The sequence below is a fragment of the Colius striatus genome, chromosome 11, assembly GCF_028858725.1.
Source record: "Colius striatus isolate bColStr4 chromosome 11, bColStr4.1.hap1, whole genome shotgun sequence".
NCBI classification, from domain to species: Eukaryota; Metazoa; Chordata; class Aves; order Coliiformes; family Coliidae; genus Colius; species Colius striatus.
Genome location: NC_084769.1, coordinates 25,653,664 through 25,677,756, shown reverse-complemented (window position 1 = coordinate 25,677,756; position 24,093 = coordinate 25,653,664). Strand labels below are relative to the sequence as shown.

General features: G+C 43.3%; 1 protein-coding gene and 1 pseudogene across 5 annotated transcripts in view; both read left to right on the top strand.

Annotated features, from left to right (window-relative positions):
* The first annotated feature begins 3,651 nt into the window (after window positions 1-3,651).
* LOC133626342 (cytochrome c, somatic-like) lies at window positions 3,652-4,884 on the top strand (annotated as a pseudogene).
* Window positions 4,885-9,465: 4,581 nt separating this feature from the next.
* Window positions 9,466-24,093, top strand: part of PDE11A (phosphodiesterase 11A) — a 145,540-nt gene continuing 130,912 nt past the window's right edge. For all 5 annotated transcript variants that reach the window (XM_062004894.1, XM_062004893.1, XM_062004896.1 and 2 more), the window contains exon 1: window positions 9,466-10,639. In XM_062004894.1, the coding sequence (XP_061860878.1) occupies window positions 9,824-10,639 (816 nt within the window). In that variant the 5' untranslated portion in view covers window positions 9,466-9,823. The remainder of the gene's footprint in view (window positions 10,640-24,093) is intronic.

The following is a 24,093-nucleotide window of genomic DNA, read 5'->3' as shown; positions in this document are numbered from 1 at the left end:
TGACAGGGTCACACCACCACTCACAGTGAAAAGCAATTATTTCTGCATGGGGAACATGCCTTCAGAGGGAGGGTGACATGACACTGCCATGTCCAGCCTTCCCCAGGTGTTGGGTTGGGACCACTGGCATACTAGCATTGACACCCGACACCTCCCGCTCCCATCAGAAAGAATGGCATGATCCCCAATCCTGCCCTGTGGGCCTGCAAGGAACTATCAGGAGAGAAGGTGCTGAGTTGCTCTCTGCAACTACACACCGCTTTGATAACACCTGCTTTATGGCAAGCAGCGGTGTTCTGGTTTAGCAAGGAGCAGCTTTTGGCTTAGTAACAGGGGGAGCGGGTTGCAGTGAAGACCCGGTAAAGAGTTGGCGGCCTCTCCCCCGGCTCCTGGGTTCAGACCCACCTCCGGCCCGGCTGGGCCAATCTGGCGCCTCTGCCAGCACTATTTAGGGGACGGGAATTTGGAATGCGAGTCAGGAGGTGTAAGAGTGATACAAGATGGAGGTGACCATGCAGGCCCTTCAGCCAGAGAAGGAGGAAGGAAGGAGAAGCAATAGACCAGAGACCCCTCTGCAAGCCGTGGCGAGAATGCAGCTGTGCCCCTGCAACCTGTGGAGATCCATGGCAGGACTGAGAGTTACCAGCAGCTCCATGTGAGTGAGCCTGGACAGGCGAGGGACTGTGTGGGGAGATGGCCACGGCCCAGGCCGTGTTGGAGAGCCTGCACGCCGCAGAGCAGCCCCTCACGAGAGGCAGAGAGGAGCTGAAGCCTTTGGAATAAGTGCACGTTGGAGCAGCCCGTGCAGGGCTGCCATGCGTGTGAGTTACCCCACGGACTCGCAGGGAGGACTGGTGTGGAGTTCACCCGTCCTGAGGAGGGACAAACGGCAGAAGCTATCAGGAACAGACTAACTGAAACCCCCACTGCCTGCCCCCCAAATCGTTCGGGGGGGACAGGGTAAAAACTCCGGGATCAGGGCTCTGAGCCCGGGAAGAGGGGAGGTGTGGCAAGAAGGTGTTCTTAAAAAGGCTGGTTGGACTCTTCATTAATGTATTACTCTGTTGTTTCATTTTGGTTATGTTTTGGGTTTTTGGGGGTATGTTTTAGTTGATGTTGCATTAAATTGGTTTTTTTTCTGTTTTCTTCCCCAAACCGAGTGGCCTGGTCTGTTTTGTCCTGAACCTTAAGCGGCAATTAAGCTCTCCCTGCCCTTGAGCAATTCTCAGCCACTTCGGTACTTGAGGCTAATCGTGGTCTTTGTTCCCTGATGGGCCTAAACCACTCATGGGGCTTCAGAGGGGTAGCCAATGCCCAGGTGTCAACAGCAAGTAGCGAAGTGGACAGTGGACGTGTTTTTCATGCCCTCAAGGTCCAAAAGGTGCTCTACTCTCCTTCATGCCCTGGCAGACATGGGCCTGAGGGCAGACTGTGATCTGTGATCTTTACCCTTACCATAGATGTAGCTCTAGAAGAGCATTCAAAGAACTTAAACTTACATTAACCTCCAAAGATAAGAATAACAAATTCTCTAATTCTGTACATCTTAAAGATGCAGCAAAAAACACTGGGGTGCTTTTTCCCAGCTCTAAATTGGATAACTTCATATTCATAGAATCATAGAATGGTAGGAGTTGAAAGAGACCTTTAGAGATCATCTAGTCTTGTCCTGTTGCTAGATACCATCGAAAAAAGGGATGTCCCAACCTCCTGACACCCACCATTTAGATATTTGTAAATATTAATGAGATCCCCTCTCACTCTCCACTTTCCTAGACTAAACAGCCCCAGTTCCTGCAGTCTTTCCTCATAAGGAAGATGTTCCAGTCCCCTGATCATCTTGGTGGCCCTATGCCTGATTCTTTCCAGAAGTTATCTGTCCCTCTTGAGCTGAGGAGCCCAGAACTGGACACAGGACTCCAGAAGAGGCCTCACCAGGGCAGAGTAGAGAGGGAGAAGTACCTCCCTTCACCTGCTAGCAACCCTCTTCTTGATGCATCCCAGGATGCCATTGGCCTTGGCCACAAGGGCACATTGCTGGCTCATGTTCAGTTTGTTATCAACCAGGACTCACAGATTTCTCGCTGCAGAGCTGCTCTCCAGCAGGTCAACCCCCAGCCTGTACTGGTGCATGGGGTTGTTCCTCATGAGTTCCAAGACTCTGCACTTGCCCCTGCTGAACCTCTTCTTTGCCCAGCTCTCAAGCCAGCTGAGATCCTGCTGAATGGCAGCTGAATCAGCCAGTCCTCCAAGTTTGGTGTCATCAGTGAACTTGCTGAGGGTACACTCTGTGCCCTCATCCAGGTCATTGATGAAGATGTTGAACAAGACTGGCCCCAGAACCGACCCCTGTGGAAACCCACTGGCCATGGGCCTCCAACTTGATTCTGTGCTATTGATCACCACCCTCTGGGCTCTGTCATTCAGCCAGCTCTTGATCCACCTCACTGTCCACTCATCCAAGCCAAACTGCCTGAGCTTTCTGATGAGGATGTTATGGGAGACAGTGTCAAAAGCCTTGCTGAAGTCAAGGTAGATGACATCAGCTGCTCTCCCCTCATCTAGCCAGCCAGTTGTACTCTCATAGAAGGCTATCAAGTTGGTCAACCAGGATTTCCACTTGGTGAATCCATGTTGACTCCCCCGATAACCATCTTTTCCTTTATATGTTTGGTGACAGCATTAAGGATGAGTTATTCCATCACCTTTCCAGGGATGGAGGTGAGGCTGACCAGCCTGTAGTTTCCTGGGTTGTCCTTCCTGCTTTTTTTGAAGACTGGAGTGGCATTGGCCTTTCTCCAGTCCTTAGGCACCTTGCCTGTCTTCCGTGATTGTTCAAAAATAATGGGAGAACCACATTAGCAACCACATCAGCCAGCTTCCTCAGCACTCTTGGATGCATCCCATCAGGACCCATTGATTTATGAGCCTTAAGCTTGGCCAACAAATCTTTAACCGCTTCCTCTACCCAGGGAAATCCTCTGCTGTCCAGGCCATCCTACTGTCCTTGATGGACTGGGCTTCCCAAGGGCTGGCCTTGGCTGTAAAGATCAAAGCAAAGAAGGCATTTAGTAGTTTTGCCTTCTCTGCATCCTCTGTCATCAGGGCACCCTCTGTTTTCAGAAAGGAGCCAACATCCCCCCTATTCTTCCTTTTGCTGCTGATGTACCTGAAAAACCCCTTCTTGTTTTCCTTTACTTTCCTGGCCAAGTTTAATTCTAAAAGGGCTTTAACCTTCCTGGTTGCACCCCTGCATGCTCTGGCAAAGTTCCTACACTCTTCCCAATAAACCAGGCTCTGTTCCCACCTCTTATAGATGGCTGCTTTCTTCCTGAATTGTCCCAGCAGATCTTTGTTCATCCATGGAGGCCTCTTGCCTCCTTTTCCCACCTTTTTTTTTTTCTGCTTCATAACCACTGACAGCCAGATCATGTTAAGAAATCATGCAGCTTAACAGTCTTACAAACTTACCTTTACAGTTAAATTCACATAAAATTTTCATTCCTTTGCAACACATTATGTTTTATCACCATGCAAGGCAGAAATATTTTATAAAACTGTAGATGGAGATTGTAAATGTGACCAACAACTGGGAACTTTCCTGTAATATCAAATTTCCCGTATTTTTTAAGATTTTTTATGCAGATCAAAATGGGTGATGTTGAAAAAGGCAAGAAGATCTTTACTCAGAAACGTTCTCAGTGTTGAACATCGTTCAACAAAGTTGAGAAACAACGGAAAACACAAGGCAGAACCAAATATATGCAGTTTCTTTGGACATAGAACAGGACAAGTTGCAGGATTTTCTTACTCAGGCAAACAAGAACAAAGGTAAAATGAACAGGTGATGTGGATGCAGTGTTGGAGGGGATATATATGAAAAAAACAGTTCCTCTTTAGAGGTACAGTAGGAAAACTTACAAGGAGTTACTCTCACAACCATCTACTTTGCATTACTGCAGCTGAACCTGATCTGTAGCTTCAGAAACAAAAATCCTTGGCCCCTATATATAAATAAATATGTATTGTCTCCTATATATAAAGAAATGTTACCAAAATTCACCACTCCATGTCAAAAAATATATAGCTTTCCCAGAACTTTGTAGTATCAATGGGTATATTTTCATTTCTCTTTCTTGCGTGTTTTTAGATTTTGTTTGCTGGTCACTACCCTCTACTGGCATCGTAGTGTGCTGCAGTTGTTTTGCTTAGAATACTTGACTATCTTGACCTAATAGTAAGCTATGACTTGAGTCTTTCATACACACAGGCTTGAAAAGCAGTGCAAAAACTAAGAAGAGAAAACCATTCTGTATGGGTTTCACTCTTACACTATTTGAAAAGAAATTGTATTATTTGTAAACAAATTATAAGAAGTAAGATATTAATTACAAATACAGTCATGCGGTTTGTTCTGGTGCTTCAGAACAGTCTGACTTCTTAATTTTTCTGTGATTCCTAGGAAATGCTTTGTGACATTGCCTTTATACTGGGACTTTTTTAATATAAAACATTGTCAACATTTATTAACTGTTTCTCATTTAAAAAAGTGACCAAATCATACAGATGTTAGTACAGGTTTTTAAATTAAATACAATAAAGTGGTATCTAAATCCACTTTAGACAACAGGAAGAGTCAACTCTGGAGGACAGAAGAGAAACTTCAACATATTGCTACAGGTTTTCAGGAGTTTTGGTTCTGGTTTTCAGGAGTTGTCTGGACTCAGAATATACTGATAGAGTATTTGGCGAATCCTAAGAAATATAAAAATTCTTTCTGCTGGGATTAAAAAGCAGAGTAAAAGAGCTGATCTTATTGCATACTTGAAAAAAAGCCACTTCATGAAATATTGCTGCAGCAGCTGGAATGTCAGTGAAAATTGACTAACTCCTACATGAAGTTTTAGTATTTTTATGTTAATTATTCATTGGGGACTGACCTTAGCAAAATCAAATAAGGATATGTCTTAAGGTACCATGTCCTAATAAACAACATTGGGAGGTGAGCATTATTGTTATATATTTCATAGACCTTTGTGGTGTATATGACAGATGGGCTGTTCCTTTCTACAGGGAGGTCTGAGAGCCCAATTCTGTAACTAGTTATCAAAAGACCCATAGAAAATAATATTCAATTGTGTCAATGTAAGTAAGAAAGTGCTTGTAAGTATTAGAACTAACAATTAAGTTTTTCTTGCTAAAAAAAATCTTCATCATTATCATCTGTGAAGGAAAGTACCATACGTATAGATAATAAAGCACAATGTTATATTAACAGAACATTATATAAGGGTGATGGAAGTGGAATATCAAGAATATCAGTTATTTTCAGGGGACAAGTAACCTATCAGTAGTCATGTTGACCTAAAAGAATCTTGTGCAGATACCCAAAAAGCCATGACCTTTTTTGGTTTAAAAATATAACCCTACTCCTGGTACTGATAGTGTTCTTTTGTGTATTAAAAAACTATAATCACCCACTGGTCATTTTTCAGAGTTGTGGATTTTTTTCTCCATTTGAGGCTAATATATTAAAGTATCCTTATCATCTAATATGTAGAATGAATGAAGGCTAACTAGCTCAAGCAAATGATAGCAGCAGATATTTTCACCAGTACTACCGAAGAAGGTTATAAAGTCCTCCTAAAACCTCCCCATGAACCTCTACCACTTAAATAATTATTTAAAATTTAATTCTCTGTTTACACAAATGTAATAGAATAAAACATGCTTTACTCAAGCAAGGTTTCCTCATGTCATTGTATAAGAGAGCATTAGTATAAAACTAATTTGCTCTAGCATCTACACCCATTTATCGATAGTGTTCCAATGCCTACCCACCAGCATCTTTAACACAGTGTCTTACAGAGCTCCATAGAGCTGAACTGCAGGTTTAAAGTAATGGAAAGAGTGAGAGTCGGGTAAAAAGTTCTGTGATACCATTGGATGAGTACCTGCTTTTTTTTTTTTTTCTTTTGTGCTGTAGCTATCAGATACTTCCTCCTTTTAGTCTGTCAGGACCTATTCTGTTGACTGTTTAGACAATTAAAGCACCTGCTTGAATGACAAAAAATTTCTCAAGTGCTTTTCTCAATTGCAATTTCCTAGTAGTGAAACACAGTCCACCTGAGAAGTACATTGACATTTCTCCCTGTGATTCTTTCAGGGCATCTCTGTATCTTTGTACCTGAGGAGACCTGATGAGACTGGCTAACGCCTGCCCGGCTGAGTTAGCACTGTGCATCCACACTGACAAAAGGTGCATCATACACATGATACATCAGATAAAAGTCACCTGTACTTCACTGCAGCATACCCACAGAATTACGAAGGCAGCACAATCCCATGGCTCTGATAAAATCCATTTTCCTTTTTGTCTCTCCCATGAAAGACTGCAACTAATTCATCTCAGGCCCACACATGAAGCTGCAGTCTAGTGTACAGAGCACTTGGTTTGTGCACCTTGCAAACAGAGATATAGTTTGACATGTTCCAGAACACACAGAGACAAAAGTTTTTCTCCTAACATCCTTCAATGCACAGCAGGCCAGCCTCCTGAAGCAGATTTTACCATAACAGAATGTCAAAAGGCTGCACAGATTACAGAACTGACAGACCACTGTGATCATCTTTGTCATATTTTGCCTTCAAAAGAGAGGATTCTAGTTAATACACAGATTTGGGGCTGCAAAGTCCTTTATGATTAAGGCATTACAGTAAATTGTTTGCTATGTATTTTATGCAATGAAGACAATACTGCTTTTACTTCCTTCAGTCTTGACTCTCCCATTTGGGAGACTGTCAACATGCAGATTTCTGCTCTAATCAAAACCCATGCATAAAATCCCAGCAAATAAACTAAAGATGCCATAAGACTGTTTGAACAAATGGTAAGGAAAGACCTTGTTTATAGCTAGGCTTAGGGAAATTACTAAATTGCTTGAAGTGTTTACATACAAAACTGCTACACAGTAACCATTTTATAGTAAACACTGGTGTGAGTGCTCAGAGCAAACTTTACTATGGTGAGAAGGTAAGAATTACTTGACAAAGCAAGTCCTGGCATAAGCTGCCCAGAGAAGTCTTCTCTGGAGGTTTTTAAAATGCACCTGAATGTGTTACTGTGTAACCTGATCAAGGAGAACATGCTTTAGAAGTAGGGTTGGGCTGGATGATCTCTAGAGGCTCTTCCAACCCTTAACATTCTTTATTATTTGCATACAATTACTTCACCTGTGTGCAGATGCCCAAGGTCCTTGCTTGGGAGCTCAGGATACGTGCCTGCCATGCTTTCAGCAGCTTACGCAGTTTGTGTAAGTGGAGTCTTTTTGCCAGTGCTGCAAAACTGCAAATGCCATTAGAAAGGCCATACAGCAATTAATGGCTTTGGGCAAGCAGGTGCCCTTTGAAGGTGATGGTGACGCAAGTGCCAGCAGCTGAGGACAGCTCGGCAGCGGCACAGGCCGCAGAGTATGGATGAGTGCCAATAGCGTGAATGCCGTGAGAAGCAAGGGTGGCACCTCCGCTGTGTCCTCCCTAGGGCAGGGCCTCTGTCGACAACGTGGCAGTCACTGGCATGGGCTAAGCTGTTGTGCCTTCTGCCGCCCGTGAAATCCCTTCACTTTACAGCCCTGGCACTGTGTCAGCCCTGCAGCTTCAGAGTATTTCAGTCGTCCTTGCCCTTACACTCGCACGACCGAGCTACCTCTGCGGAGAGAGCTTCCTTAGAGGTGCAAGCAGCTCGGGGACGGCGTTCTCCGACGTCTCTGCTTTCTGCCCCCTGGCCCAGCACACCGCTCCCGCGCAGCCCCGTCCGGCGGCGGCGGCCGCGGCACCAGCGACACGGCGCGGCTGCGGGGCCTACCCCGCCAATGCGCACGGCCGCGGCAACCCAGGGCCAGCCGGGCCACCTCCCCCCCGGCCCCGAAACGGCAGGGCTGCCGCTGTGGGCCGTGCTCCCCTAGTCCTCGTTGTCTGCGCGCCTGCGCGCCCCCTCCGCCTGCCCGAGCGACTAGCAGATGCCGTCGGTGGGGAGATTTCTGAATGGCGAGCCGGCCTCCTGCGGCAGCTTCGTCCGCGGCGGGGGCAGACAGCGGAGCGGAGCGAAGGGCGGGCAGGGGCACGGAGCTCTGCTGCAGCGACCCGGGGCCAGCGGCTGCGAGGGAGATGCTGCCCAGCCTGCAGCAACGCAGGCACCCAGGCCGGGAGGGCTAAATCCTTTGTCTGACGCTTCCTATGCAGTCTCGGGGCTGCGGGAGCTACAGCACTTGCACGGAACTCTTCCTTAGCCTCGACTGCTGCGGGAGAAGTGGCAGCCCTTTGAGCACGCACGTAGCTCTCCCTTCCCGACTAACACCCACTCATCCGCTTGCACTATCCACACGCGTCCCGAAATCGCTCCCTCCTTGCAGGCTCTGCCCGGACCCCCGCGCCGGGAAAGGCTGCTGCAGGGACAGGGACAGGGTCGGAATCTCGTTTGGCTCGATCTGCCAGTGTGTTTCCCCAGCCACGCAGATTCCCATTCATGAATTTCTGAGGCTGCCTTCATTCAGTCTTTGGTGAGCGCATGAAAGACATTTTTCACGTGTTAAGATCCGTGACTCCAGTTTTTCAATCGCTTATGCGTAGGCATCGATTTAGCAATAAAACGTGCTCCACGTGCGCATAAAAATAACGGCGCTCCGTCTGCCTCGGTTGATGCGGCCGGTTTCCGTCTGGCAGCCGGTGCTGCAGAAGCGGGCACCCAAGAACGCCTGGGCACGCCCAGCCCCGAAGGAAAACGACTCTGGGGCAGAACGTCCCGGGTGCCTTCTGTGGCGGCGGACAGAAGCCCACTCTCTGCCCCGTTTACACAGCCACGCCGTGAAACGCCGCATGTGAAACGCCGAAAGTGTGCGCTGGGCAGAGCCAGGGCTCCGCACGGGAGAGGCTGCAGGCGTCTCGGCTCAGGGATTCAAGAAACGGAATTTATTTGGTCCTTCTGAAAGGGCTCTGGTTTTCTACCTGTCTCTTGAAGTATCAAAGGAGCACAAATACTGTTATAAATTAAACATGTTTAACGGGAGCGCTCGCGTTACCTTCCCCGCCTCCTCCCGCAGACCACGGGCGGGAGCCGCGGCTGGGCTTGCCCCATCCCTCCAGACGCAGACAAAAGGACCCTCCCTTTCCCGCCGCACACTCCCCCCATGCTCCTGAACGAGGCGCAGCTCTTCACTGTTCGGGGTTCCCCTGTCAGAGGACCCTGCGCGCCTCGCCCCTCATGCTCGCCCAGCCTCACTCTCGCGGAGGCTGCCGTGGTGGCTGCTGCCGGGCGGGCGGCGGTGCCTCCCCCTCCCGCTGCATCGGGGCTTGCCAGCCCTCCCTCCTCCCCGCCTGCCCCCCCGCCTCGGCTCACGCGTCCTCCCCTCCCTCCTCAGTGGTCCGCCGGCTGGGTTACGCAGCAGCCGCCGCCAGCACTGACAGCACTTGGCAGAAGGGGTTTGCCCGAGCGCTCGCGGAGCATCTCCAGAGGCGCGGCGGCAGCGCCTGCCTGGCTCACCGGGGGAGCCCGCTCGGCACCAGGGCCCGGGGCCAGAACCAGAGAAAAGCAGAGGGACGGGGAGCAGAAAAATATCTAGTATAATACGAATAATTATAATAAAGAGTGGCAGGCAGGAAAAGGAGGTCGCGGGGGGAAGAAGGGAGAAGGCACGTCTCTGAGAAGGGGCCCCTCGCCGGGGCCACTGGCAGTCCCCCGCGCCCCGGGACGGCCGTCAGCAGCATGTGGCGGGGCATGGCCACCGCGGGGACTCCCGCGGCTTGAGCCGCCCTCGCCGTCGGCACCATGGCGGCTGCCGCCGAAGCCGGCCTCGACGTGGCGGCGGTGGAAAGTTTCCTAGAAAGACACCCGGAGCTGGTGGAGAAGTGGCTGAAGAGGAAGAGCTCACTCCCTAAAGCACCTGCTGCCCCCACCGCCGGCCCGTCGGAGGAGCGGCGGAGCGGCAGCGGGCACGGCCCCGGTCCCGGCGGCGGCTGGGGCAGCGTGGGCGGCCCTGGCGGCCCCAGCCCCGGCGGCGGGGGGCTGCAGCGGCGAGCCTCCCAGAAAGAGCTGCGGAAGAGCTTCGCTCGCTCCAAGGCCATCCATGTCAACCTCACCTACGACGAGCACGTCCATGCCCGGGCGCAGGAGCCACTGAGCAGCGTGAGGCGGCGGGCCCTGCTGCGGAAAGCCAGCTCATTGCCCCCCACCACTGCCCACATCCTCAGCGCCCTGCTGGAGTCCCGCGTCAGCCTGCCTCAGTACCCTCCTACTGCCCTGGACTACAAGCGCTACCTCAAGGAGCACAACGAGCGCCAGTTCTTCCTGGAGCTGGTCAAGGACATCTCCAACGACCTGGACCTCACCAGTCTCAGCTACAAGATCCTCATCTTCGTTTGCCTCATGGTGGACGCCGACCGGGGCTCCCTCTTCCTCGTGGAGGGGGCCGCTGGTGGCAAGAAGAGCCTGGTCTCAAAGTTCTTTGACGTGCACGCCGGCACCCCGTTGCTGCCCTGCGGCTCCACCGAGAACAGCGACGAGGTGCAGGTGCCCTGGGGTAAGGGCATCATCGGCTACGTGGCAGAGCACGGAGAGACCGTCAACATCCCCGACGCCTACCAGGTAGGAGCCAGGCACGCTCCCCGCGCTCCTCTGCCCCCCCTGTCCCCTGGACCGCAGCGGCAGAGGCGCCTGCCAAGAAGCCCTGCCGGTGCCCAGCTATGCCTCCTCCCGGGGCATGCCTTCCACCGCTCAGCTCTACCTCTGCCAGAGCCATGCCTCCCGCTACCTTATCTCTCCTCGGGGTATCCCAGCCCTCCCCAGGGGTGTCTCTTCCGCCGGCCTGCCTCCCCCTCCGAGTGTCTCTACCTAGCGCCGGGGTGTCTCTGCCTTCGCCCTGCCACCCCCCAGCATGTCCCAGCCTCGCCCTGGTGTGTCCCTGCCGGGGCGGCAGCGCTGCCAGCATCGGGGCTCCGGGGGCCGCGCGTAGCGGTCACAGCCGTGCTCGCGGCAACTGTTGACCGGCGGGGGGACACAGCCGTGGAGGCAAGAGGGAAAGCCTCTACGGAGTAGCTGACAGAGCAAAAGTAGCCATAAAATCAGTATAGCAGTGCTTCGCAGGCATGGTAAGCGGCTTCCTGCGTTTTCAAAACGTATTTTGTAATCGGCTGAAGAAAAGTTAAAAAAAAAATGCTCGTGACAGTCCCAGTGATAACGTTCTTAAGTCTCTGCTTCAATCCACGGTCCCAGCCTGCCCGCTGCTGAACTAATCTCATTGCTTTCAAAGAGCACATATATTTTCACCTTTGCCTATGCCCACTCAGCGCACGTGGCATGTGTTTTCAGACTTATTTCTAGGAATGATGTAACGGTCCTGTTATTCCCCTACAAAGACTTTCTTCACCTTTTACGGAGGCTTCGGTGTGAATTGTGAAAATGTAGTCCTGGCTTCAAGGCAAAAATTCCCTTTGACTTAAGCAGGGACAGACGTGCCTCCGTCTGTGTGTGTTAATGCAAAACAGTGCATTCAGTTTACTAGCTCGAAATTTACCTCTCTCAGTCCTAGGAGCTATTTGTAGTGTTTCATAGTGTGAGACACTATCAGCAAGTTGAGGTTTTTGAGAAAATTTAGAACCACAGAGCAACAGATTTTCTAAATTACGATCTTAGAAAGCCATGGAAAGGTGGGAGATGCATGTCTTTAAGAATTTTAGAAATAACCATTGCCCAATGTCTAATTTTGATATAGAGTAATAGCCAAAACATTAAACAAAAAACGAATGATACTTTATAACAAACCATACAAACCATAGCAAACTTGAAGAAGATTGGGCTATTTTTGTTCAAAATACAAAAGAACTAGGGTAATTTTTGGGATTTATATTTATTTATTTGTCAAGTAGTGAAAAATACTAAGCACTTCACAGATGCAGACTGACAGAGGTTTCCAACACACAGAGTTCAAAGGAAATGAACAGAGCTTGGTGAATGTGCTGTAATATTCAGTCTAAAATGATTGAATGTCAGATCACTTGTTCAAAAATCTAAGCTTGCTTTCTTCCTTTGTTTTTCCTTTTCTCCTTTACATGTTTTCTCAGCATCTGAGTTTTTTCTTTCACTTCCAAAACTGTATTATTCCCAAAATATGTGCTGTTGGGAGTCAAGCAGAAGATAGTCTCAATAGTCCCAACTGGCTAAACAGATAAAGGACATCTGAGTTTGGCTGAGAAAGAGCTTGATGTCTCCTTTTAAGTCTGGATAGGCCCAGCCACCCTTTTTCTGAGGTGAAAATGCCACTGGAAAGACAGAGTGTTTTTCTAGTCCTAGAGGACTGTATTATTTTTCTTCAATGTTCGTTCACTTTGTGATCACTTCCCTGTGAAAAAGCCAAGCTACTTTAAACAGTTTATTGTCTGTTGCATTTGCAGAGAATCCATCCAGTTGCCATTCCCAGTATTATTTATATTATACATTTGTTTGGCTCCTATTAAAAATCTATTAAAATAATAAAAAAATATAATTAATTGTATATTTCAGCCAAAAGTACATTAGTTACAATGAAGGAGAAGGTTCTAAGCCAAATTCATCCAGTAATTATATCAATTGCAACTTCCCTTCTTTCAGTGGAGTTACTTTTGATTAGCTCTAGTGTGAAAGAAACTTAAGAATTTGCAACTTCAGTGAAAGTTTTGCTTGATAATAAAATGGAGTATCTCCTTTCTGATATGTTTCTGAGTTAGTACAGTTTATCTTCTCTTACCTGGCACATATATACCCATTGTACATCATTAAAAGGAGACCTTTATAGTTTAATAGTGTAAAGAGCCCTGTGGAAGCCCAGGTACATGAGCATAAAGAAGTGACCAATGTTCCATTTCAAATCATTGTAGTGCTCGCAATACAGCACTTAAAAAAATAATAAATATGACATTATGATTTTTGTTAGCATTCCCACTGATGGTGGAAGTGCTTAATCAACCATCAGGTATGAAAAAAAAAAGCACCACCAGGAAACTTTTTCAGTCTGACAAAGAGTTGGAGAAGAAGGGTTGACAGGACAGCACCATTTTGTCCAGTGAAGAGAGTTGTCTACATGGATGCTACCCATTTGGTAAGAAAAGTCCATATCTTAGATTAAAGTAATATCTCTAGGTTAAATTAAAGTTTTTTGGCTTGTTATTTAAATTAAAAAAATATTTAAAAAGAAATATATTCCCATAAAAGAAATAAAGATATTCCCATATCACCAGTTAGCTAGTCTATAGTATTGGGAAATTTGTTTTACTATCCTCCAGCCATGTTTATTTTCTCAGAGCCTGTTCAAATACCAATTGGAATTCTACCATTGACTTGTCCTGGTTTCAGCTGGAACAGAGTCAGTTTTTTCCCTAGTAGCTGCTACAGTGCTGTGCTTTGGCTTTGGTGCAAGAGTAATGTTGATAACACACTGATGTTTGAGTTGTTGCTTAGTGGTGCTTGTTCTAAGTGCTGGATTTTTCCATTTTCTATGCTCTGCCAGCAAGGAGATGCACAAGAGGCTGGGAGGGAGCATGGCCAGGTCAGCTCTCCCAAACTGGGGGGAATTAGTGGGGAGGGGTGGATTGCTGCTTGAGCATCAGCAAGTGCTGAGCAGCTGCATTGGGCATCACTTGTCTTTTCTTGGGTTTTATTTCTCTCTCAATTAATTTCATTATTTAATTTCATTGTTATTATATTCAGTCTCTATTATTAAACTGTTCTTAACCCATGAGTTTTACTTTTTTTGTTTCCGATTCTCCTCCTCATCCAAGCACAGTAGGTGTGGAGTAGGTGTGGTGGAGGTCAGCGAGCAGCTATGTGGTGCTTAATTGCTGGTTTGGGTTAAAATGAGACATGAGTACAAATCAGATTGCCTACTTGTATCATCAGCTACTGCTGACATTAATGAGACTTCATTGTGATCAACGCTACAGTTAAATCCCCCATGTCTTGTTATATGCTTTACACAGGCTGGCCCCTGGGCCGCTGCGCAAACTGATTGGTTTAGGAAATACTTGTAAATGACTTTCAGTGTAACCTTCAGAAATAGCATAAGTTTTCAATTTAATTTTTTTGTTCTAAAGATAGAAAATACTAAAAAATGAAATAAAAAAATAAGCTGTGGCTTTTCCACGATCCAGATGATCATCACTGAGTGTGACTTTCAAAACCTGCTCATGTAAGCAATCTTCCTTAATTCAGTAAACAGATACAAGGTTTTGAATGAATATTATTCATTGAAAACTGTGTAATAATCACTTTTTTAATACTGAACAGTAGATATATAACATCTCATGGTAATTTGTTTTATGAAGTTCAGTGATGACTGAAGAAACTTTTTGGAGGTTGACAGCATCTGAGAATTTTACAAATAGTGTATGGACAGGTTTAGGTGAATGTTTTATGACTGATTCAAAAGCTGCACAATTTCATTCACGTCATTAAAAGCTTTATTACAGTGCAAAGTAATGTGATAAGAGTCAGTTTATAAGTTTGTAAAATTTATGATCCAATCTGTAAGAGCACAACTGAGGATCTGACAACAGAAAAGGAATTAGACCCTTTCTTTGATTTTAGAAGCCAGTCTAAAAAGCTTTCTCCTGGAAGTAACCCTGTTGACTTGTAAATAAAACTCCTGATCAGTTTCAGTTTTAACATAAGGCCTTGGGTATTGTGACTTCTTATGTGAATAATGCCTTATGTCTTGAGCACATGTGTTGGAAGAATCTAGTCATACCATCAAGGAAATTTGGGACTTAAATGTCAGTTGACCTTCAAGCAAGCATAGATGTAGCTTTTGCAGTGACATATGAAGATTATTAAGCATATTGCAAGTACACAGGCAGAGAGGCCATTAAACCTTTATCAGCAGTTCTTATGAGTTGTTTAAAAATTTAAGGGTTTTTTCCTATTTAAAACTATGGATTTTAAATGTCATCCCTTCTTTTCACGTCTTCTATGATGTTTAGCTGAAATTACTAATAATTTAATTTTCTTTCCATATTTTAGAGTGGTATTTAAATAATGAAAAATTTAAATCACAAATAATATTGGATTATTGTTATGTCTTTAGCTGTGCAAAAATTGGGAGATAATTTGATAGCATCCCAGGTCCTTCTAACTAGTGAAAAAATGTCTTACTCCTTAGAATATTAAGCATACATCAAAAAGTAGTGAAAAATATGTTCTCCCATTTGCCAGTATCATCTGAATAAAGTTTATGTACATCTCTCATAAAGTTTTGAATTTTAAAAGTAGCTTTAAAAGACAGAAGAAAAAATGGCTTGCCAGATGGATGTCTTAATAAAGCGGAGAACAATGGGAGGAGAAACATTAAATAGAATCGTGTTAGGAGATGGGTATTCCTGAGTTGGAGACAGTTCCATAAAAGATGATCAGAAATTATTTTTTTATACAGTTTAAATTTTTAAAAAGAAAACTTAACTGCATTATTGGAACTAAAATTGGGCAAAAAGGAGAGACAAATCAACCTCTCTCCAGTTTGAACTCTCCTGTCATCTCTTTCACGCATAGGCCAAGTGTAATGTATTAGGTTAGTGGCTGGACTGTATTAGGTTTGTGGTCGGACTCAATCTTAAAGATCTTTTCCAACCGTAACAGTTCTATTATTCTAATGCACACACAGTTCTTTACAGTAAATTTTTAATATTGCTGAGCACCTAGGTACAGGCATAGATAGCATCTTTTCCAGCCCCTCCAGGTGAGCTGTGAGCATTCATTGTTTCCTGCTGTGCCAGGATGGCATTAAAAAGTTCCTGCTCAGGGATGCAAACCCTTCCACCTGTAAGCACCTGCTTGGGATTGGCTGTTAGTGTAGGAGGTCACGAACAGGCAGGAGCCACATTTCTTTACACAGGGTAGCTGTTGGTTATCATCAATATTAACAGTGCATCTCGTTCAATTTTAAAGAGCAGTTAAAGCATTAAAATCCTGGGTCACTGGAGGTTCAGTTCTGCAATTGGGAAGCTCCTAAGCACTGTTTTATTCAGCAGCACTTGAGCAGGAGACACCAACAATAGTCAGATTCATTTCAGTGCTGACTCTTAACAAGGACAGAGATTGCTCTTTAGAAAGCAGAGAGCATGAAACTTGGCAAGCAGAATAAACATTTTTTTAAAATTCTATTTGACACAGAAAAATGAGATAAAACAATTTTTGCTGTGCATTAAACATGACTAGGAAATACTGTAGAGAATGCAGGAGATAACTGCAACAGTAAAGAACTAAACTGATCTAATATGCTTTCCACAGAAGGACACTGCAGCCCATCACACAAAATTTAGGAAAACTTGAAATTTTAACTATAAGTCAGTAAACTGGTGAATGGATGTTGTAATTATGCTCAAATCTGCAACCCAGCAGAGACAAACACATCCTTCGCATCGCAGGGGCACTGGCTTGGGAGAAAGACATCTCCCTACAGAAGGCAGCACCTTCCTGTATCTCCACAGCAAAGAGCCCTCAGTGCAGTAGCTGAGGAGGTCTCCTCACCTATTGTCACCTCTTTTGCTCTGTTATGTCTTCTTCTCAGGGTACAGTTTCTGATTGATGTGTAAAATATCCTGAGGCCTTCCTGGGCTACACCACTACCTCTTGCATCAGGGATGTGTGGATGGGCACATGTCCAAATCTACCTGAGGACTCAAACACAGTTTTGTGTCTCCATGCTGCTGCTCAAGTGGATTGCCAGGACAGACAAGGCTGCGTAATGCAGTGTACACTGCTGCTGATATAACCTAGTATCTACATTCACTTGGAGCAGGTGAGGTTATCTCACCAGCCAGGCAGTGTCCTGTGCTCCAGGGCTGCCCAGCAATTACTCCATGAATCATAGAATCAATTTGGTTGGCCATCATTGAATCCAGCCACTAACCGTTACCTAGCCCATCACTAAACTGTGGTCCTCAGCAAGGATGGATACTGACTACCTGTGTGCTGCTCTAGGTGTGCCTGCACTGGCTGTCTCTTTGCTTGAAACGAGCAACAAGTGGGCTGGGGATGGCTGGGCAAAGAGTGCCCAGGTCGGTCTTATTTGTTGCAGGTCCCCGCAGCAGGGTGGCAAAGAGCTGAGAAGAGGGAATCTGCCCATAATCATGTATAATTAATTTTTCCTACAAAACATACTCTCAGTAGCCTGGTGCCTTTGGTTTCTCCCAAGGAGCAGCTGTAAGGCCTGGCTCTCCATTTCTCTCACCTGCATCAGGCCCCTGGGTTGTGGTCATGCAGAGCTTGAGTGGGAAGAGCTTTTTGATGAGCTGAAGTAGTTTTACTGCCTTCCTGTAAGACCATGTTTTGTTAGGCTGACAGACCTTAACTGGTCTATTGCTCAGCCAGTCCATGAGTTTGAAGAAAATAAACACTTAAAGGTTTTTGCCCCTCAGATGCTTGTAAAATTTCCTTGTGAAACTGGTGCCGCTGTGGCCTGTAATTTGCTTGTGGAAATACAAATATTTCATTAGAGTGTCTGTGAGATGAAATTGCAGGATTAAGCCATTCAGACTTTAGCTGAAATCATGTTACAAGCAAAAGCCTGAGCAAAGCTATTGTTTTGCTTGGCAAATGATTTTGCTGTGTTTGGTTTTCAGTTGTTTTAAACAAATTGATATCTTGTCATATTTCCAGTTGTATGCTATTGCATAGTTTTTCTATAGACTAGTGAACTTAAGCATGCATATGTACATCATTATGCAAGTTAATTTGTTTTACTTTTCTATAAAACCCCATTGAAAAACTATGAAATATAAGCAACTCAAGCTAATGGCTCATCAGAATTGTGTGTTAACAGGGTAACACCAGCTGTGCACAGTATGAGTTTAATATTTCTACAGTGCATTTTTAAAAGGAGTGTGGCTTAGTTAATAACACTACTGCTTTGTCACAATAAGATACTTTTAATTTATTATTCAAGAAACATCCTATACTGCTTCTGTAACACTCAGAGCTGTATGTTGTTCACCTGAGTAATTACCTGCAAGTGTTAGCCCTAAACTCATCCACAGACTTCTGTTGAAGCACCCAGGAGTCTTGTTGGTTTCTTTGCTCAGAGGACTATCAGCTTTTAATAGCCACCCTCTGTGTACATATATATATTTATATTTTATATAAATAATCATTAGTATTTAGGACATCAACACTAGGACGTGAAAGGAAGGTTGGAGTGAGATGGGAAGGAAGATGGACATAGTTGTGATTGGTTCCAGAGCAGAATGTCACTCAGGTCCAGTACAGAAGGGCACATAGAGCCACTGTAATTGATCTCTAAACATCTAAAATTAGAAGGAAAATATTTTTCTTTGTAAACATTTTTTTTTCTTTAATAGTGATACAAGCAGAGCAGAAGTACGCAGAAGCTGTCATATATAAGACCACAATTTGTTTTATTGTTTTGCTATTGGTGATCTAACAGGAGTTTGTTTGGAAGGAGGAAAACAAAAACCCAATGTGATGGGTCTGGATGGTCTCCTACAGAAGAACCTTTTCTGATATTTCTCTGTTGCTGATAAACTCAGACTATGAAGCGTGAAATGTGATTGTGCCTAATAGTTTGGCAGTCACACCTGCAAACATGCTAACACTTATAATGTTATTTACTCCTGTAAGAAAGTTTACCTATACTATTTTTCCCATTAATTTTTTGAAAGTCATAAGTAGACAATATGCATTCTTACTGATATCTATTGTCTAACTAATAAACAGTGGTCATAAAAGGATATAGATGATATAACACATTCCTACCAATAAAACTAAACAAAAAGGCCCAAACCACTGACATTGAACAAAAACCAGAAAGGTATTCATTTGCAATGATGCAATGCTAAAGTTTTTTTTGAGTTATTTTGGTTTAAGCCAGTTTTTATTTAGTTCAAACTATATATGGACTTATTTAGTTTTAAATTTGGAAAATAAGAATTTTTGAGGGTCAGTTTTTACTTTTAAAAGGAATTGTGTTTCAGGTGAAGGAATAGAGTTGGCTGACCTGTTTTGTGCTTTCTTATCTGTTTTATTTACTTTATCTTATAAGAAATATTGCTGTCATTACATAAATAGTCACAATATGATTGGACTGTGTGCTTATTGGGAGAATTAGGTTTGGGATGCTGGTGAATGGTACTAGTTTGTTCTGCTTGTGTTTCTGAGGCATTAGGGATTTGGGGGGAGTTGACAGGAATGGCTGCAGCAGTCCATATGTGAAAGTCTCTTCAGAGATTGCTTTATTGCTTGTTTTTTTTGTGTGAGTTTTTCCTGTATAAGGTTTTCCCTGTATCTACTGTACTGGGTTATTACTTGGTTTCTGTTTCCTGTTTATGTATAATGTAATTTATACCATATGTAATTTTTAGAAAACAGTATCTAGAACAGACTGAATGCTTTAATTTTTTAATTTATATTTAATTTTTTAATGTTGTGCTTTGAATCTACATAACTTGCTGTCTTCTGGATTGCTCTTTTTGTTTTCTATAGCAGTTTATGTATTATATACTCAAAGGAAGAGTGATTAAGAAATTTAGTAGGTCTCTTTCAACTTATATCTGTGAATGCAGGGGCTTCTGCAGGATGGCTTTCTATAAATTTAATCAAAAGTACATTAAATCATTTATCTATCCTATGCAGTTTAGTAGTACGGTGATAAACATATTCATCTTATTATCCATTTTTTATGCAACTTGTCTTACTCAATCAGTAATTTAAATACAATATATTCACAGAAATCTTGCTGCGTGTTTCTTCTTTTTTTTTTCCTGAGCTCTTCCTAAGGGAGAAAAAAAAAAAAACTATGCAGTGAACTGAGAGAGAACCCAGAGAGAGACCTGGGAGTCCTGATTGATAATAAGCTAAATATGAGCCAGCAATGTGCCCTCCTGGCCAAGAAGGCCAATGGCATCCTGGGATGCATCAGGAAGAGTGTGGCCAGCAGGTCAAGGGAAGTTCTTCTCCCTCTCTACTCTGCCCTGGTGAGGCCTCATCTGGAGTCCTGTGTCCAGTTCTGGGCTCCTCAGCTCAAGAGGGACAGGGAACTGCTGGAGAGAGGCCAGTGCAGGGCCACCAAGATGGTCAGGGGAATGGAACGTCTTTCATATGAAGAAAGGCTGCAGGAACTGGGGCTGTTTCGTCTGGAGGAGATTGAGGGGAGATCTTATTAACATTTATAAATATCTAAAGGATGGGTGTCAGGAGGTTGGGACATCCCTTTTTTCTATAGTAGCTAGCAACAGGACAAGGGGTAATGGGATGAAGCTGGAACACAAAAAGTTCCACTTAAATATAAGAAAAAAGTATTTCACTGTGAGGGTGATGGAGCACTGGCACAGGCTGCGCAGAGGGGTTGTGGAGTCTCCTTCCTTGGAGGTCTTGAAGACCCGCCTGGACATGGTCCTATGCAACCTGATTGAGGTGAACCTGCTTCTGCAGGGATTTGGACTAGATGATCTCTAAAGGTTACTTCCAACCCCTACCATTCTATGATTCTAATGGATTTTTGTCATTTTCTGTTTCTATCAATAAGACAGTTGACTTGATTATTTTGGGTTTTTTTTTTTAGTCCTTGCCCAATATCTGTGTAGCTCTCCTCAGATTTACAGACTAATCTTATTAAAACACATTAATCTGAAGGACATGATGTATAGGAGATGGACGATATTTGCTTAGGTTCTGATTCAAGTTGCTTGAAGACTCAGGTCTGTCAAGATAATGATTATCTTATGGGATCAGAGCTCATAGGCATGGCCAATATTCTTAGTTTTTAACTGATACGATAAAGGCGGGGGATCTGGAAAAGTGCATTTGAATATACCAACTCCCTGATAAGAATTCATGTTGCTTGCAACTGCACAGTTTCTAGCGTTTCTGTTCCTTAGATTCTTGATTACTTTCAAGTCATACTTTTAATGTTATCCTCACAGTTACAGGAACCAGAAACTTTTTTTTTAAAGGAAGTTGAGATTCAGATAATGTTGTGATTCCAGAACCTGACCAAAAAACTTGTCTATAGATGAATCTGATCTTTTATGAAAGAAAAGCATGATGATGTTTGATCTCATTCATTGACAATTTTAAATATGTCCAAAAAGAACCGGGACTGCAGTGTCACTGTACAGGCAGCTGAAATACCAGCACTTGGATGGATGAATCAAGCCTACTCTCTTCTGTCTTTTCTTGATTGAATACCACATTTTTCAGGGTAGTGTTTTCTCAAAGAAGAATTTACAATCAATAAATAACTTGAGACAAGGATAAGGTTTATCCTGTAGAATAGCTTTTCCTTGTTGGCAGTTCTGAAATTCCAGTTAAAAGTGCCTCAGTCTTTACATGTGGAATGTTTCTAGCATCTAGTAAATCTCATTATATAGAACCAAAGTAGTAAAACTATGTTTTTAGTAATGTTCCAGTCAGTGGAAGATTTGTAATTATTGAGTGTTCTTACATGAAACTGTACTGCCAGTACAGTTAAAATTACTATGAAGACTCTCTCTTAAAAGTATATCTTGTATCTGCTCTGTTTCTAGTTTCTGAATGTAAGTCTTGATTGTAGAAGAAACTTAAAAGCAAATGCTATGTATGTATCATCAACATTGATACTCCTTACTGCATGATGCAGATGAGGACCTTGTGCTGCGGACTGTTCTAACATGCAGGATAATACAGTTTGTATCTCAAAATGTGTGCAATCTGGCAGAGAGCTTCTCTATGATTTAGCAGCTTTGTTATCAGCTGCTAAACAGGCCTTCTTGCTCAAGTTTACTACCCTGTAAGGAGGGGTAGACGTAAATTTTGTACAAGCATCTCAGCCATCACAGTTCACACTTGGGCACTGAGGCTTTTATTGATGCTCTTAAATGTAGTAAAACCTCTGTTAGATCCTCCCACATACATCCTATTGTGACAATAAGTGATGGAATAAAGGAGGTGTGAAAATAACAGATTTGGAACATAATCTAAGTCATCCAGTCATTCAGTTCTCTTATGTATGCATTGCATGATTCAACAATATTAATGTTGCCAGAAACAGTATTTTATTTTGTTCACTTACATATCTTTTCTCATTTTATTGTCATTTCAGTTTTTCCCCGTGTACTCGGTTTTGAACAAAATTAGTAGAGCAGGGGTTGTCTCTTCATTAACAAAAAGCATGTTATCAGTATTTCAGCAACAATAGCTAATTCTAAACCATAGTAGTTCAGAAATTACCAGGAAGCAGTTAAGAAATTATATTTAATCATTGGTGTAGTGCAGTGTTATAACTGAACTGCATTTCATTTTCTTCTGTTGTAGAAGAACCATCTCTTTCTAGGCAGGATTCTAGTCAGTGCAGAACAGTTCAGCTTCCTTTGAAGCTGATATAGAAGTATGTGGAAGTATATTAGAAGTATGTGGAAAGATCATGAGATCAGGCAGGTCTGGGTCTTTGATGCTGTTATTAAAAAACATTCATCATAGGGATTCTAGTTCTCCTAAGCAAGTTTTTAGGCACAAACAATTTGAGGGACTCCATGTTAGTAATCTGGTCTTTATGGATGCAAAGACTGTTTAATAGGCTTCAGAGGCAGAAATAGGTCTAAGGAAGAACAACTCCTAGTGAAGTTGTAGAGTTGGAACAAAAGACAATAGTATAATAAAAAAAATCCCAAGAGTTTGATACTCGGTGGCAGAAGAGCACTCTAAAATGTTGGGATAAATTCCTTGTGGTTGAAAGGTATGAAAAGTTGCAGCAAGTAATAAAATAGCCAAATATATGTGTTAATCTTCATGATGAGTGAGTGTAGAGCATTTCTAAATCATGTCTCTAGAGGTGACCAGAACAATCTATTTCTATAGCGTCTGCAATCCACAATAGGGATATAAAAATAGAAATAAAAGTACCAGAAAAAAAAAAATCCATTTTTAGCATCAGACAAGATTTAATGAATTCTCCTTTTCTCACCACAATCAAACCTTATCTTAGATTAAGGACTGTATGGCTTGTTTCCATCAGACAAATATGGATATTATTTCACAGCCAATATTGCGTAAACTTTTGAGAACAAAAATTGTGCTCTTTTTTACAGAATAGCTCAGTTTCCTCGTATTAGGGAAGTCAGAACTGGCTGTAACCATTGTCTGCAGCATAAATGATAACTTCACCCTGGAAGAATGGAACTGTTGCCGGTAAACAGCACTAATACCCACCCTGTCTGATAGAATTGCTGTTGAAGACTATTCTTGACCAAGATGAACCAAAATGCTGTTAGCACTACCTCTTTTGAATTTTTCAGTCTCTTTTGAATCACTTTATAATCTGCAGTTAGAGTTGTACTGTTCTAGAGAATGATTTCTACACAGTGCCATGTAAACAAATGACCCATATTTAGTTCATTTCCTGTTAGTTTTTATCTGTCTACATTGAAAGTAATTTTCTGCTAATATATGGATTTTGCTCTCAGCTGTTGGCTTACTACAAATATTAATATATTTAAGAAGAACTTCAGACTGTTTGATGATGAAAAGTACTGTAAGCTCCTCTTACTGTTCTGGTAAACATAAAAAATTGTATGAAAAGATATTTAGTACATCTTTTAAACAGTTCTGTTTGTATAGACAGTAATCCTTCTCAAGAGGTAACCAGCTGTGTACATCATGGAGAAGAAGGTTAAACAAATTGCAAATCCAAACAATAAACTTTTTGAGTCAAGTCTTTAGCTAAGCTGTATGCTTAAGTAGGGACATTCCTGTACTTGGTTTTCCAGAAAGAGCTGAGGTTTTATTGTTTTTCCTTGAAAAAGCATTTGTACCTCATTGGAATATTAGCTCAAATAGCAAGTCTTATTCAATGTACTAAATTTAAAGTGCAAGAGACAGAAGTGGGACCAAACAGAGTCCCCGTCTACTCATCAGAGAAATTGTGAACATCTACAGAATATGAATGTGAAGTGTTATCATGGCCTGACATAAGTGTGTACGTATGGTCATGCTGCACACTCTAGATACCATTCTTCGCTGGGTGTCATTCAGTAGAAGTGTTCTATGAAGTGATTATTTTTTAAATAGTGATCCAATTAAGTTTG